This window comes from Ornithorhynchus anatinus, chromosome 3 (assembly GCF_004115215.2).
Source record: "Ornithorhynchus anatinus isolate Pmale09 chromosome 3, mOrnAna1.pri.v4, whole genome shotgun sequence".
Classification (NCBI taxonomy): Eukaryota; Metazoa; Chordata; class Mammalia; order Monotremata; family Ornithorhynchidae; genus Ornithorhynchus; species Ornithorhynchus anatinus.
The window spans coordinates 52,139,973-52,154,408 of NC_041730.1; the positions used below are offsets into that span (position 1 = coordinate 52,139,973).

Here is a 14,436-nt window from a genome sequence, read left to right on the forward strand (position 1 = left end):
ACTGCGCCTCCCCTCAGTCTCTCTCACCCCTTCTAGGTACTCTCCGCTGCCACCATTGTGGCCAAGCACACCTCAGCCCTGTGTAATAGCTGTCGCCTGGCCTCCGCCCGCACCGCTAACCCAACCGCCAAGCGTCAGTTTGTCCAGTCGGCCAAGGAAGTGGCCAACAGCACCGCCAACCTTGTCAAGACCATCAAGGTCCAGCGTCGTTCAGCCCCTGAGCCCCAGTCCTCGTCCCAACCCTCTGACTCTCCCCGTTCTCTCTCCGACCACCCCATCCTTCCCATCCTCCCTCCGGGCCGTCTGACTCCTGCTCCTCGGGCACCTCTGACCCGGACCCCATTCCCCTCTCGGTCCTCCGGTCCTTAATTCCGTCCTTGACCTCAAAACCCATCCTCAGCGCCGATCCCGTAGCCCTTCTCTGACCCCCGTCTCTGACCCCGCTGCAGGCCCTGGATGGGGCCTTCACTGAAGAGAACCGAGCTCAGTGCCGAGCAGCTACCGCGCCACTGCTGGAAGCCGTGGACAATCTGAGTGCCTTTGCTGCCAATCCGGAGTTCTCCAGTGTCCCCGCACAGATCAGCCCTGAGGTGAGGGGTCTTGGAGGGCGTATGGGATGTGGCGGGCCAGCCCCGGATTTGGGCCGGCGGGGGGAGGCGGAGGCGGGTAGAAGAGAGGGAGGGCGGCGTTAGCCCCCCGAAAGATTCCCCCTCCGCCGTGTGACCTCACCCACCTCCCCAGGGTCGCGCGGCCATGGAACCCATCGTGGCGTCTGCCAAGACGATGCTGGAGAGCACGGGGGGACTGATTCAGACGGCCCGGGCCCTGGCAGTCAATCCCCGGGACCCCCCTCGTTGGTCAGTGCTGGCCGGCCACTCCCGCACCGTCTCCGACTCCATCAAGAAGCTCATCACCAGCATGAGGTGCGTGTGGGTGGGAGGCCGACGGATGACAGAGACCGGCGTTGGGCCTGAGGGGCTGTGCCCAGGCAGAAAGGTGTCTGGAGTGGTGAGCCTTGTGACCTGGGGACTCTGGGGTCCACAGAGACAAGGCTCCAGGGCAGCGGGAGTGTGAGACGGCCATCGCGGCGCTGAACAGCTGCCTGCGCGACCTGGACCAGGCTTCCCTCGCTGCCATCAGCCAGCAACTTGCCCCCCGTGAGGGCATCTCCCAGGAGGTGAGAGGAGTACGGGAGGGAAAGAGGGGCCCTGGAGAAGTGCGGGGAGCGGGGCACAAGGGTAAACTCCAGGCAAATGAGAGAGTGTGTGTATGTCGTGGGGGGTGGAGAGCGAGTAAAACAAGAGCAGGAGCAAGTAAAACAAGACGACTGTCTAGAAGGGGAAGCTTCAGAGAGTAGGAGTTGGGGTTGCGGGGTGGGTGGGAGGCCGTTGAAAAAAGATAGGGGAATTCAGGGGAGGTGGGTGTGGTGAGAGGCAGATCCAAGGGGCCGGACTCTGCTAGCCCCGGGATCCAGGAAAGGGGAGACACAGAGCAGAGGGAGGAATGGCAGAAGGAGGGAGAGAGTTGGGAGGGAAGTTCAAGGAGAGCAGATGGAGTCCCCGCAAGCCACCACCCTACTTCTTTCTTCCCTATTGCCCAACTCCCTGGAGGAAAGAGCTTTCTGTCTGCCTCTCCCGTCCCCTCCCCTCAGGAGTCCCCCAGTTCTACCCGGTCTCACCCTGGGTCCGTTGGTCAATATCTTTTCTTCCCCTTCTCTCCCCCGACCCCCTGGGCTAGGCCTTGCATACACAGATGCTGACTGCCGTGCAGGAAATCTCCCACCTCATCGAACCGCTGGCCAATGCAGCCCGGGCTGAGGCCTCCCAACTCGGACACAAGGTACAAGACCTGGGGAGCGGGCAGGGGTGTAAGCGTGGGGGCCAACACGATGGGCGCGACTTCCCAAACCCTCTCCACTCCCTGACTTTTCCATCGCTTGTTGGCAACGCCACTGTCCTCCCCGTCTCCCGTGCCCACAACCCTGGCGTTACCCTTGACTCATTCATTCCTTAAACTTGTGATGGTCAGTCAGCCACCGGATCCTTCCGGTCCAGAATCTGCTGCTTCCTCTCCATCCATACCGTGACCACGCTGGTCCGAGCATTGTCATATCCCATCGTCAGCCTCGTCTCTGCCCTCCCCGCCTCCACCCACCCCCATCTCCGATCCAAACTTCACTGGGCTGCCTGGATCATTTCTCGGATAGCGCGTTCTGGGCAGTGGTTGCTCTCCATTTCCCTCCTGCCTACAGCTCCTGCGTGGCTCTGTGGAAAGAGCCCGGGCTGGGGATTCAGAGTTCATGGGTTCGAATCCCGGCTCCGCCACTCGTCAGCTGTGTGACTTTGGGCAAGTCACTTCACTTCTCTGGGCCTCAGTTCCCTCATCTCTAAAATGGGGATGAAGACTGTGGGCCCCATGCGGGACAACCTGATTACCTTGTATTCCCCCCCCCCCCAGCACTTAGAACAGTGTTTGGCATGTAGTAAGCGCTTAACAAATGCCATCATTATTATTATTATCATTGCCCTCCTCATCGTCAAAGCCCTTTTATTAGTCACTCGATCGTATTTACAGAGCACTTACTGTGTACAGAGCTATGGACTGAGTGCTTGGGAAAGTACACTACAACAGAATTAGCAGACATGTTCCTTGCCCATAAAGATTGCAGTCTAGAGGGGAAGACAGACATTAACACGCCCTTAGAACAGTGCCTGGCACACAGTAAGTGCTTAACAAATACCATTACTATTATTATTATCATCAATAACAAGTAATTTGAAGATATTTACCCAAGTGCTGTGGGGTTGAGGGTGGGGCAGATATCAGCTGACCAAAGGTCACAGATCCAGGTGCGTAGACGACACAGGAGAGCAAGCTGGGGAAAAGAAGGCTTTAGTTGAGGAAGTCCTCTTGGAGGACATAATAATGTTGGTATTTGTTAAGCGCTTACTATGTGCAGAGTGTTCTAAGCGCTGGGGTAATCAGGTTGTCCCATATGAGGCTCACAGTTAATCTCCTTTTTATAGATGAGATACAGGGTAATCAGGTTGTCCCACGTGAGGCTCACAGTCTTCATCCCCATTTTACAGATGAGGTTACTGAGGCACAGAGAAGTGAAGTGACTTGCCCACAGTCACACAGCTGCCAAGTGGCAGATCCGGGACTCGAACCCATGGCCTCTGACTCCCAAGCCCGGACTCTTTCCACCGAGCCACGCTGCTTAAGCTGGAGCTACAGGAGTCGAGTGTGCGGGCTGGGCTGTAGTAGGAGATAAGCGAGGTGAAGTAAGATGGGGCAAGCAGATTGAGTGCTTTAAAGCCAATGATAAAGAGTTTCTATTTGAGGTGAAGGTGGATGGGCAGTCATTGGAGGTTTTGGAGAAATGGAGAGACGTGGACTGAGTGTTGTTGTTGATAAATGACTCGTGCAGCAAAGTGAACAGTCGATTTGAGGCGGGAGAGACGGGAGGCCGGGAGGTCAGTGAGGAAGCAGATGCGGTCGTCGAGGTGGAATGGGATAAGTGCTTGGATCGGCACGGTGGCAGTTTGGATGGAGAGGAAAGGGCGGATTTTGGCAGTGCGGTGAAGGTAGAACCGACAGGATTTGGTGGCAGATTGAGTACGTGGGTGGAATGGGAGAGAGGAGTCGAGGACAAGGCCAGGTTTACAGACTTGTGAAGTAGGTTGGGTAGTGGCCTTGTCTACAGCGATGGGAAAGACACGGGGAGGCCAGCGTTTGGGTGGGAAGATGAGTTGAGTGTAAAAGTCACATCTCCTCCAGGAAGCCTTCCCCGACTAATCTCGCATCTTCCCCAGCCTCTTGTGTCATCCACCCACCTGGGTCTGTACCCCCTAAGCACTGAGGTGTTCACCCCACCCCCACTACCCCACTGCACTTATGTAGGTACCTTTCTACCCCGTTGCTCCCTGTACCTGGAATTGGTTTTAATACCCGCCTCCCCACTAAACCGGAAGCTCCTTGAGGGCAAGAATTGTATCAACCTACTCTGTTGTACTCTCCCGAACAATTTGTGCAGAGAAAGCGCTTGATAAATTCCGTTGACCGATCGATGGACGGGCTGGGCGGGGGGCAAACCTCAGTCTGGCTGGGCTGACCTCTGACCCCTGACCTCTTCCTTTAGGTGTCCCAGATGGCTCAGTACTTTGAACCGTTGACTCTAGCAGCCGTGGGGGCAGCCTCCAAGACCCAGAGTCACCCGCAGCAGATGGCACTGCTGGACCAGAGTAAGACCTTGGCCGAGTCTGCCCTGCAGCTGCTTTACACCGCCAAGGAGGCCGGAGGCAACCCCAAGGTGAGGCGGGTGAATCGAGTTGGGGGCCAGGTAACCGGAGTAAGGGGAGGACTGGGGAAGATCGGGGCGGTTATCCGGCGGGGGAGGGGACAGGATGTGGCGGGGAGTTCAGGGAAGGCTGAGGGACTGGGGCAGCCCAGAGGCTTCACTCACCACTTCCCCTCTCTTGGTCTTCCTCCTCGACAGCAGGCCGCCCATACTCAGGAGTCCCTAGAAGAGGCCGTGCAGATTGATGACAGACGCCGTGGAAGACCTGACCACCACGCTTAATGAGGCCGCCAGCGCTGCCGGGGTGGTGGGGGCATGGTGGAGTCCATCACCCAGGCCATCAACCAGGTTTGGGGGCAGATAGGCGGTGGAACCCTGACGTGGAGGGAGGTCGGACGTGGAGAGGGAGTGTGGGTTCCCGCGGGAGCATGGATTTGGGGTGGAGTGGACACGAGACCTGAGCGGACATGAAACGGCGGGGCACTCGGGGTCGATCGGTTCGCACATTTGAGGATAGCTCTACCATAGCTACCCAATACCCTCCCAGTTGTCAGGGTGGGAGTGGGGTTGGACACTCTCTCTCGCTCTGACACACACAAACACACACACAACTCACATGTGCACGCGCACATCCCCTCTCCAGTTGGACGAAGGGCCAATGGGTGAGCCAGACGGGTGTTTCGTGGATTACCAGACGACCATGGTGCGGACAGCCAAGGCCGTGGCAGTCACTGTGCAGGAGATGGTGAGTGGCGCCGGGACCGTCCTTGGCTCCAGATGCGGTCTGTCGGTGGGGCTGTTGGAGAGGGGTGAGATTGTTGGATGGTCAGGGGAAGCGGAAGGGAGAAAGATGCGATCTCTGACAAGGCTCCTCCCAATTCCTTCCTCTTCTCCAGGTGACCAAGTCCAGCAGCAATCCCGAGGAGCTGGGCCCTCTGGCCAACCAGCTGACCACCGACTACGGTTACCTGGCCTCGCAGGCCAAGCCGGCTGCCATGGCTGCCGAGAACGAGGAGGTAATGGTGGATACAGGGGCAGCGGTCCACACCCTGGTCTCTTGCCAGGTCTCTCGATCCCATGTTCCCCTGCGTTCCCCTTGTGGGTGACTTTTTCCCCTATTTACCTCCTGGACTCTCCTCTGTTGCCTGTGTGACACTTCTTCCCTTCCCTCTACCCAGATCGGTGCCCACATCAAGCACCGGGTGCAGGAGCTGGGCCATGGTTGTGCCGCTCTGGTCACCAAGGCTGGAGCCCTGCAGTGCAGCCCCAGCGATGCCTACACCAAGAAAGAGCTCATGGAGTGTGCCCGCCGTGTCTCCGAAAAGGTGAACCCTCCCCGGGCTGCCCTTCTCCCCCTCCCTAGGTCACCCATCCCTACCAACCTCTTTTTTGGGGCATTCATTGACCATAAGACCAAGCCCGGGGCCCCCTCTCGGCCCAAATATCTCTTCCTGTCGACTCCGCGCTGGGACCCATCCCCCTCTCCTTAACGCTCCGTAGGTGTCCCACGTCCTGGCGGCGCTCCAAGCTGGGAACCGTGGCACCCAGGCCTGCATCACGGCCGCCAGCGCCGTTTCCGGCATCATCGCCGACCTCGACACCACCATCATGTTCGCCACGGCCGGCACGCTGAATCGCGAAGGCGCAGAAACCTTTGCTGACCACCGGTGCGGGAAGGGCTGGACCTGCGGCGGGGGGCGGGTTCGGGGAGGGGGAAGGGCTAGGAGAGTGGGGTGCGATCAGATCGGGTCGACCAGTGGTAGTTCATGAGCAACTTATGGTGTGCCGGACACCTTACTAAGCGCTAGGGAAAGTACAGTATAACGGAGTCGGGTGGTCACTTACCCTGCCCGCAGTGGAGTTTACAGTCTAGAGGTGGGGACGGGCGTTTAAAATAAATCGTAGCTGTGTACGTGTGTGCTGAGTTGAGGGTGAAAAAAGGGTACAAATTCAAGTGCAAGGGGGATACAGGAGGGAGAGGAAACGGGAAATGAGGGCTTAGTCGGGGAAGCCTCTCCGGAGAAGGGTACAGGGAGGAAAGGCGCTGGGAGCGCGGCCTCTGACCTCCCACCTCCCACCCTGGCAGGGAAGGAATCCTGAAAACGGCCAAGGCGCTCGTGGAGGACACCAAGGTCCTGGTCCAGAATGCAGCAGCCAGCCAGGAGAAGCTGGCACAGGCTGCCCAGTCATCCGTGGGAACCATCACTCGCCTGGCCGAGGTTGTCAAGCTGGCGTTGCCGCCAGCCTTGGGGGCGGAGGACCCCGAGACCCAGGTATCCTTTCTCCCCAGCTGCCTGAGCCCCCTGCCGCCAACCCCCCTCCAGCCCCGGGAGACCCCAGCCCAAACTCTCCTCTCTCCAGGTTGTCTTGATCAACGCAGTGAAGGATGTGGCCAAAGCACTTGGTGACCTCATCAGTGCCACCAAAGCCGCCAGCGCAAGGCAGGGGACGACCCTGCTGTCTGGCAGCTCAAGAACTCTGCCAAGTAAGGGCGGGGTAGGGAGGCAGCGGCGAGATTGGGAGGGGCAGGCTCCATTCTTGACCCCCTGCCACCTTCCAGGTGATGGTGACCAATGTGACGTCACTCCTGAAGACGGTGAAGGCGGTGGAGGACGAGGCCACCAAGGGCACCCGAGCCCTGGAGGCCACGACGGAGCACATCCGGCAGGAGCTGGCGGTGAGGGCGGGGGCTCAGATTGGCGGGGAGGGCTCGGGCTGCCCTCGGGTGGTGCGTCCGCGTACATCCGCTGCCCATCCTTGTCACCTCTGGGTTCCGGGAAGCCCCAGAGCCGCTGTCCGTCATTAGCCCGTGGATAGCCCGGTGATGGCCCGTTCTTGTCGCACCGCTCCACGGCCCTCAGGTGTTCTGCTCCTCAGAGCCCCCTGCCAAGACCTCCACCCGGAGGATTTATTCGCATGACCAAGGGCATCACCATGGCAACGGCCAAGGCCGTCGCTGCCGGTAAACTCCTGTCGCCAGGAAGATGTTATCGCCACGGCCAACCTGAGCCGTCGGGCCATTGCGACATGCTGCGGGCCTGCAAGGTAAGAGCTGGTTGGGGGGAGCGGGGGACCCGGCGGGGGGGGCGGGGCGGCCTGGAGGTGAGGGGTCCTTTACTTCGGACGGGGCCCTAAAAAGCGCTGGCACTCGGGGCGGGCAGGGAGCAGAAAGCCCACGAGGCCCGTGGCTAATAATGTGGGGATGGGGACAGGAGGCCGCCTACCATCCTGAGGTCGCTCCTGAGGTGCGACTCCGTGCCCTGCCACTACGGTCGGGAGTGTGCCAACGGCTACCTGGAACTGTTGGACCACGTGCTACTGGTGAGTGAAGGGTCCCCATTCCAGCCTGCCCTGGGCTCCCCGGCCCAGCCCCCGCACCGTCCCCCGGCCAAGTCTGCCCGGGGTCGGCGACCCCGGGCTCTCTCCAGGTGACTCTGACTCGATGAATTAGTTCCCCCACAGCTAGGGCTGTTGTCCCCATAGGCAGCGGCACACCCCCCTCCCCTTCGATCCCCGGAGAGATCGACTCTGACCTGCCCCAATTCTTGAGAAGCCGTAGACGGTGCTCTTGCGGCCCAGCGCCCCACAGGCCCTGGGTAGATAGGGCCCGTCTTCCCCCTTTCCGTCGTCATCGCCAGTCCCTACTGGGAACGGAACAGAGGACCTTAGGAAAAAGTACAGAAGTCGACGCGATTCCCCACCCTCCAGGAGTTACCGTCTGGTTCTTATTACGGCGTTCGTTAAGCGCTCACTATGTTCCGAGCATCGTTCTGAGTACTGAGGAAGATACAAGTTAATCGGATCGGACACGGTCCCTGTCCCACGTGGGGGCTCATAGGCTAAGTGGGGGGGGATGTGAATCCAGAAATGCAAGTTAAGAGTGAGATAGTACATATAAAGAAGAGGCCCCCGGCCCCCATGAATAAATAAACCAGCAACAAATGGAAAGATCAGCTCCGAGTGTTGAAGTGGCCGGCGGGTTGCTGTGGCCGGGAGGTTCGGGGCCGGGGGGCATTAAGCCAGCAGTGTTTCCTAGAGGGAGGTGGCTCTCCTCCCTGCTCCTAGTTTCTCTTTCCCCTTCCCCCTCTCCTCCCTTACTCTTTATCTCCTCTCTTTCCATTTCCCTCGGTCCCCTTCCCCGCCAGCCGGTGAGTGACAGCTCCCGCCCACAAGCTGGGGCTGGGTGTGTGTGTGTGTGGAGTTTGTGTGTGCAAGCATGCACATACTTACTTGACCTGAGAGAGAAGCATGCTGACCGGGTGGAGCTAACTGGGCGAGGGGCTGTCCTGGGGCCTTCAGTTGCAAGGGAAGGAGAGTGGGGGTGGTTGACTCTGGTCATCCTGAATTCCGGCCCTATGGACCCCCTAGACCCTGCAGAAGCCAAGCCCAGAACTGAAGCAGCAGCTGACGGGACACTCAAAGCGTGTAGCGGGCTCTGTCACCGAGCTCATCCAGGCCGCCGAAGCCATGAAGGGTGAGGAAGCGCAAGGGAGAGGCTAAGTGGGACCGAGGTGGGCAGGACCGTGAAGTGGGGCAGGAAGACCCTGGTGGGAGAACAGGACGGTGGGGAGGGAGACGCGGTGAAGGGGGCCGAGGAGTAGGCCCACATCCCCCGGCGGCCTCCGTCACTAACCGCGGTGGGGAGAGGGAGGAAGGGGGTCGGCCTCTCTACCCCAGCGATCCTAGCCACCTCTGGTTTAGTCGCCTCAAGGTGGGGGACCCAGCCCCATGAGGGGCCAGCCATGGTCTGGGTGACTTGGAGTGTGTCCGGCTCCTCAGCAACTTCATCTGAGCTCAGGCCTGGCCTGCCCAGCCAGCCTGATCCAGGCGAAGGAGCTGACATCTCTCTGTAGGATTCCCTTCAGTTTGCCGATGACCTCAGCCTCGTGGGAAAATGGGAATGGGAACCGGAAGGGCCGGGGGCAGCCTTAGCCAACACCGGGGGTCTCCGCCCTCGGAGATCCTCCGGGGGCACCTTCACGCCGTCCCTTTCCCATCCCAGGCACAGAGTGGGTGGACCCCGAGGACCCCACCGTCATCGCCGAGAACGAGCTCCTCGGAGCCGCCGCCGCCATCGAGGCTGCCGCCAAGAAGCTGGAGCAGCTGAAGCCGCGAGCCAAGCCCAAGGTCAGCTCCCGAGGCCTCCCCAGCCTTGCGCCGTTCCTGCTTCCCCAGGCCAAGGACCCGCTCACCCCCGGTCCCAGAGGGCCCTCCTCCTGTCTCCCAATCCCCTCAGTCTCACCCCCTTCTTCCCGCTTCAGGAAGCAGACGAATCCCTGAACTTCGAGGAACAGATCCTGGAGGCGGCCAAGTCCATCGCCGCAGCCACCAGCGCCCTGGTGAAGGCGGCGTCGGCTGCCCAGAGGGAGCTGGTGGCCCAAGGGAAGGTGAGTGGGGGCGCTTAGCTCAGGCCTGCGGGAGTGGGGCTGGGCACCGCATTCGGGACCGTCCCTCACCCGGAGTTTCCGGAGGGGATTTGGGAAGGGCCGGGGAGAGGGGAGACTGGCAATCTCAAGCAGCGTGGCTCAGTGGAAAGAGCATGGGCTTTGGAGTCAGGGGTCATGAGTTCGAATCCCAGCTCTGCCACTTGTCAGCTGTGTGACTGTGGGCGAGTCACTTCACTTCTCTGTGCCTCAGTTACCTCATCTGTAAAATGGGGACTAAGACCGTGAGCCCCGCGTGGGACAACCTGATTCCCCTAGGTCTACCCCAGCGCTTAGAACAGTGCTCTGCACATAGTAAGCGCTTAACAAATACCAACATTATTATCTCAAAGCATCTTTCACCCCATTAGGTTGGCGCCATCCCAGCCAATGCCCTGGATGATGGACAGTGGTCACAAGGCCTCATTTCTGCCGTGCGTATCACAGTGACTTCTCCCGGAGCCGGTGGGGGAGAGGGGTTTGCGAATCGGGAGTATTTGTGCAGAAGGGATTGACTGAACCCCTGTTCGGGTTCTTCTGTCCGCCCTCAGTTGTTTTGGAGAAGCAGCGTGGCTCAGTGGAAGGGGCCCGGGCTTGGGAGTCAGAGGTCATGGGTTCTAATCCCATCCCTGCCGCTTGTCAGCTGTGTGACTTTGGGCAAGTCACTTAACCTCTCTGTGCCTCAGTTACCTCATCTGTAAAATGGGGATGAAGACTGTGAGCCCTACGTGGGACAACCTGATGACCTTGTATCTACCCCAGCGCTTAGAATTTAGTAAGCGCTTAACAAATACCAACATAATTATTGTTATTATTATTATTATTATTATTATTCGGGAACCCGACCTAGTCACTGGGGATGTAGAGAAGTAAAAGGCAGGAGCCTGGTCTAATGGGGAAGCCGGATACAGGTAAGAGTGAGATAAAAGAATCAACTAAATAAATACCTCAAAAAGTAAACAGACAGTTCCTGGGCACTGACGTGGCTGGAGGGAGGAGGGCACGATTAGAGGGAGAGGGGGGTGGGGGGGGTGCCGGGGGGAGGTGATGGTGCTGCCTTTTTAGAAGGACGCTGAAAGAGAAGGAGGTGGCTTGGTGCAGCTAAGGATAAGGGTGTCGGAGGCCCGGGGGCTTGGGGGGAGACGTGAACAGAGGGCCCCAAGCAAGAGGGTTTAGTGAAGGATGGTTTGGTGTGCTTGGGAGGAACCCAAACCACAACGGGATGGAGTTAGGGCAGGGGCTGAATCCCAGAGAGAAAGGGCCAGTTTGGCTTCTCAGCCCCCACGTCCCCCCAGGCCCGGATGGTGGCGGCGGCCACCAACAACCTGTGCGAGGCAGCCAACGCAGCTGTGCAGGGTCACGCCAGCCAGGAGAAGCTCATCTCCTCCGCCAAGCAGGTGGCCGCCTCCACCGCTCAGCTGCTGGTGGCCTGCAAAGTCAAGGCGGACCAGGACTCGGAAGCCATGAAGCGACTCCAGGTGAGGCCCCGCCCCGGGCCCCCTCATCCCCAGTAGCCGATTTCTGCCGTTCCGAGGCCCGCCCCGATTAAGCCCTCACTTCCCCGGCTCCCTCTCCCTCTTGCGCCGCCTCTGGATCCGTGACCTTTGGGCATTTGGTAGCCGCCCCACCTTCGGCCCACAGCACTTGTGTACATACCTGTAAATGACCTATTATAAATAATTTAGTGTCTCTCCCCCTGTAGACTGTAAGCTCGTGGGTAGAGACCGTGTCTCCAAACTGTTGTATTGTGCCCTCCCAAGCTCTTAGTACAGAGCTCTGCACACAGTAAGCACTCGATAAATTCCACTGACGGACTGATTAGCAGTTCCTCTAAGGTGTCCTCCCTCTACCAGGGAAGGACTTGGGAGGCCACACAGTCCAACTCCCCAACAGCTTCCCCCCGCCCCCCGCAGGGACTCTCTAGTCATCGGGCCAGTTCAGCCTGTTCTTTCCAGGTCCGTTCTTCCCCTCCTCCCGCCCCGGCCCCCCACAGGAATGATCAGATAAATAGCTTTTCCCCTAAAAGGACCCGCTTTCAGCCCAGCCGCTCCCTCGCCCCTTCCCGCTTTGTTCCCCCCCCCCCACCCCAGGTTGCTGGCAACGCAGTGAAGCGAGCCTCCGATAACTTGGTGAAAGCAGCCCAGAAGGCCGCGGCCTTTGAGGATCAGGAGAACGAAACGGTCGTGGTGAAGGAGAAGATGGTTGGGGGCATTGCCCAGGTGAGGCTCTCTCCGGCCCTGCCCGAGGCGCCGGGGACCTCCACTCCCTGGACCCCCTGGGCCGGTGACGGGGCTGCTCTGCGGGCCACCCCCTCCGACTTCCTCGCCTCCCTCTCGGGACTGAGCCTGGTTTCCCACCCCAACCCCCCAGATCATCGCAGCCCAGGAGGAGATGTTGCGGAAGGAACGAGAGCTGGAGGAGGCACGGAAGAAGCTGGCCCAGATCCGGCAGCAGCAGTACAAGTTTCTACCCTCGGAGCTACGGGATGAGAGTCAGCACTGAGCGCAGGCGGCTGGGCCACCCCTTCTATTTAAATACAGACCCCGATGAAAACCAGTGCCCCTCTTGGCTGGCCCCGCTCACCCCTTCCCTCCCACACCCGCCCCTCCCCCAGCCCCTGGAGACATTGACCAAAGCTTTCTGTGCCACGATCTGCTGTTATGGCCAGGGAACCCTCCCCCGTATAATCATGCACAGGCCCTGCACCTCCCCCAAGTGCCTGCCTCACGGTTCGGGCCCGGCCTCAGCCCCCGCTGCACTACTCTCCCACCCCAAGTGCCTTTGTGTCCTACGGCTCAAAGCCGTTTGACCGAGAGAACCCAGTCCCCAAGATCCCCAAGTGCCTACCCCAGAGTATTAACGCGCCCAGAGTATTAACGCTGCTGCAGCTACCTCCGGTTCGTCGGAATCTGGCAAGGAAGGCTGGAGGCTTTGCTGGAAGGCTAGGGGGTGGAGGGAGGTGGGCTCTCCCCCCTCCCCGCCGCCCCTTTCCCTGTCCTAGGTGCTCTCAGCGGCCCCCTCCACTCTCCACCAGCCTTGGCTCTGCTCTGACCAATTTTTATCAAAATTCTTCTGGATTCTGAATCCATGGGGGATGCCTCTTCTCCTTGAAATCAGTTGTGCCTCAATAAAGGTGTTTCCCGCCTGGTTCGGCCTGGCGTCTGACTGCTGCCGTGGCCTTTGCGTCTTGTCAGGAAGTGAGTAGGGAATGAAGGAGAAGAGGTACTAGGCTAAGGAGGGGACAGGGAGACGGAGGGTACCATCTCTGTCTCCAGGCCATCCTCATTTCTCCCTGCCTCGGGGAGGCGTACAGCGGCCCGCTGAGATCCCAGGATGTGTGCCGGGGGGCTGGGCCTGGAGCCTTCCCCTCCCTGTCTCTGCCCCATCAATCGCCTCCACCGGCTCCAAACGGACTGGGGGCCAGGGGGCAGGATGGCTGGATCAATGGGATCCCCTTTGAAACTGCTAAACACGCCCACTTTGGTCCGACAAAGAGCTCCACCGGGAGAAAGGCACCGAGGCACTTTTGTCGAGAGCCGGGGTGGACTCTGAGCCTACCTGTTCCGGGACCGACTTCCCCCAGCCTGTGGGAGGTGTTCCTTCCCGGCCCAGGATCGGCCCAGGAGACCTTGGCCTCCTCGGGTTCCACATTCTGTGGCCACCGTCGCCGCCCTCGCAACCTGACGGGCTCTGACTCAGCCCAGCTTCACAGACGCGGCTCCTGGCCCTGAGCAGCTTTCTCTCGGGCTCCCGGATCTGCCCGTTTCTCCCCCCTCGTTTATCGCCAAATATGGCCTCTGTGCAGAGCATTGGCTGGACCCCCCTCCTTCTAGCTCAAACTCCGTCCCCTCCGATAGAGATGGTCCCTCCAAGGCCTGTGGGGAAGGATGGGAAGACGTGAGATCGCCCAGGCCGGGGGAGAGGAGGCTAGCTGGGAGGATGGGGACAGGCTAGGGAGTTGGATCGCCTTCCAGAGGGATGGGGGCGATCGCAAAGGGGCAAGGGGTTGAAAACCGCAGCAGAAAGGATTTGGGTAGGATGTGGAACTAGAAAACCCTGACAAGGAGAAGTGGAAGATGCTGAAAAGGAGAAGTGAGAACCTGCCCTGGTGGCAGGAATCTGTGACCCGGGGCCTAATGTTACCTGCCAATGGAACCGGAGCCAGGGTTGGCAGTTCGCCTCCTTATTTTTGGGTAACATCTTTGGCTCGAGGCAGCGGGGCAAGGCAGAGCTTGCAAGAGCGAGCAGAAGGCTGGTGGTTGGGCCGGTTGGCTTAATCCTTTACCCTTCGGTGTCCTCGGCCTGGTGGCCCCGGCCCGCCCTTCTCTGCCGTCCCGCCTGGACCCAGGACCCCCACCCCACCTCCCCTGTTCCACCACCTCTGCCCTTCCGCGGGGTGGTCCTGCCGCAGTGGGGCTGATGACCCACGCCGGGGCTTCTCTACCTCTCGGCTCTCCTTCCCCATCTCCTCGAGTCCCTCGTCGGTGTCGGGCAGCCCCCACCTGGGTGGTTAAAGCTCGGCTCCTGTGCAGGGGAGGGGGCTTCCTCGGGGAGGGCCCAGGGAGCCCGCCTACGGGGCCAGGACCTTCGACACAGAATTGCGAGGAAAGCAGGAACCGAGAAAGGCTCCAAGGGGAAGGGGGTTCTGGGGGCAGGGGGCTCCCAGGAGAAAGGGGTCCAAGGGGAAGGGGGCTCCAAGGGAAAGGCAGCGCC

General features: G+C 60.0%; 1 protein-coding gene across 1 annotated transcript in view; it reads left to right on the top strand.

The window, feature by feature from the left end:
* TLN1 (talin 1) overlaps nucleotides 1-12,881 on the top strand; it is a 39,136-nt gene extending 26,255 nt beyond the window's left edge. The window contains 30 exon segments of the mRNA XM_029060691.2: nucleotides 37-198; nucleotides 450-590; nucleotides 742-923; nucleotides 1,045-1,177; nucleotides 1,738-1,839; nucleotides 4,142-4,312; nucleotides 4,499-4,540; nucleotides 4,542-4,605; nucleotides 4,608-4,648; nucleotides 4,944-5,045; nucleotides 5,197-5,316; nucleotides 5,479-5,625; nucleotides 5,801-5,967; nucleotides 6,387-6,573; nucleotides 6,662-6,734; nucleotides 6,737-6,784; nucleotides 6,859-6,977; nucleotides 7,162-7,196; nucleotides 7,198-7,264; nucleotides 7,266-7,320; nucleotides 7,323-7,345; nucleotides 7,513-7,563; nucleotides 7,565-7,621; nucleotides 8,669-8,774; nucleotides 9,303-9,427; nucleotides 9,562-9,687; nucleotides 10,095-10,157; nucleotides 11,019-11,201; nucleotides 11,814-11,942; nucleotides 12,094-12,881. Of these exon segments, the coding sequence (XP_028916524.1) occupies nucleotides 37-198; nucleotides 450-590; nucleotides 742-923; nucleotides 1,045-1,177; nucleotides 1,738-1,839; nucleotides 4,142-4,312; nucleotides 4,499-4,540; nucleotides 4,542-4,605; nucleotides 4,608-4,648; nucleotides 4,944-5,045; nucleotides 5,197-5,316; nucleotides 5,479-5,625; nucleotides 5,801-5,967; nucleotides 6,387-6,573; nucleotides 6,662-6,734; nucleotides 6,737-6,784; nucleotides 6,859-6,977; nucleotides 7,162-7,196; nucleotides 7,198-7,264; nucleotides 7,266-7,320; nucleotides 7,323-7,345; nucleotides 7,513-7,563; nucleotides 7,565-7,621; nucleotides 8,669-8,774; nucleotides 9,303-9,427; nucleotides 9,562-9,687; nucleotides 10,095-10,157; nucleotides 11,019-11,201; nucleotides 11,814-11,942; nucleotides 12,094-12,225 (3,153 nt within the window). The 3' untranslated portion in view covers nucleotides 12,226-12,881.
* The last annotated feature ends 1,555 nt before the right edge of the window (nucleotides 12,882-14,436 follow it).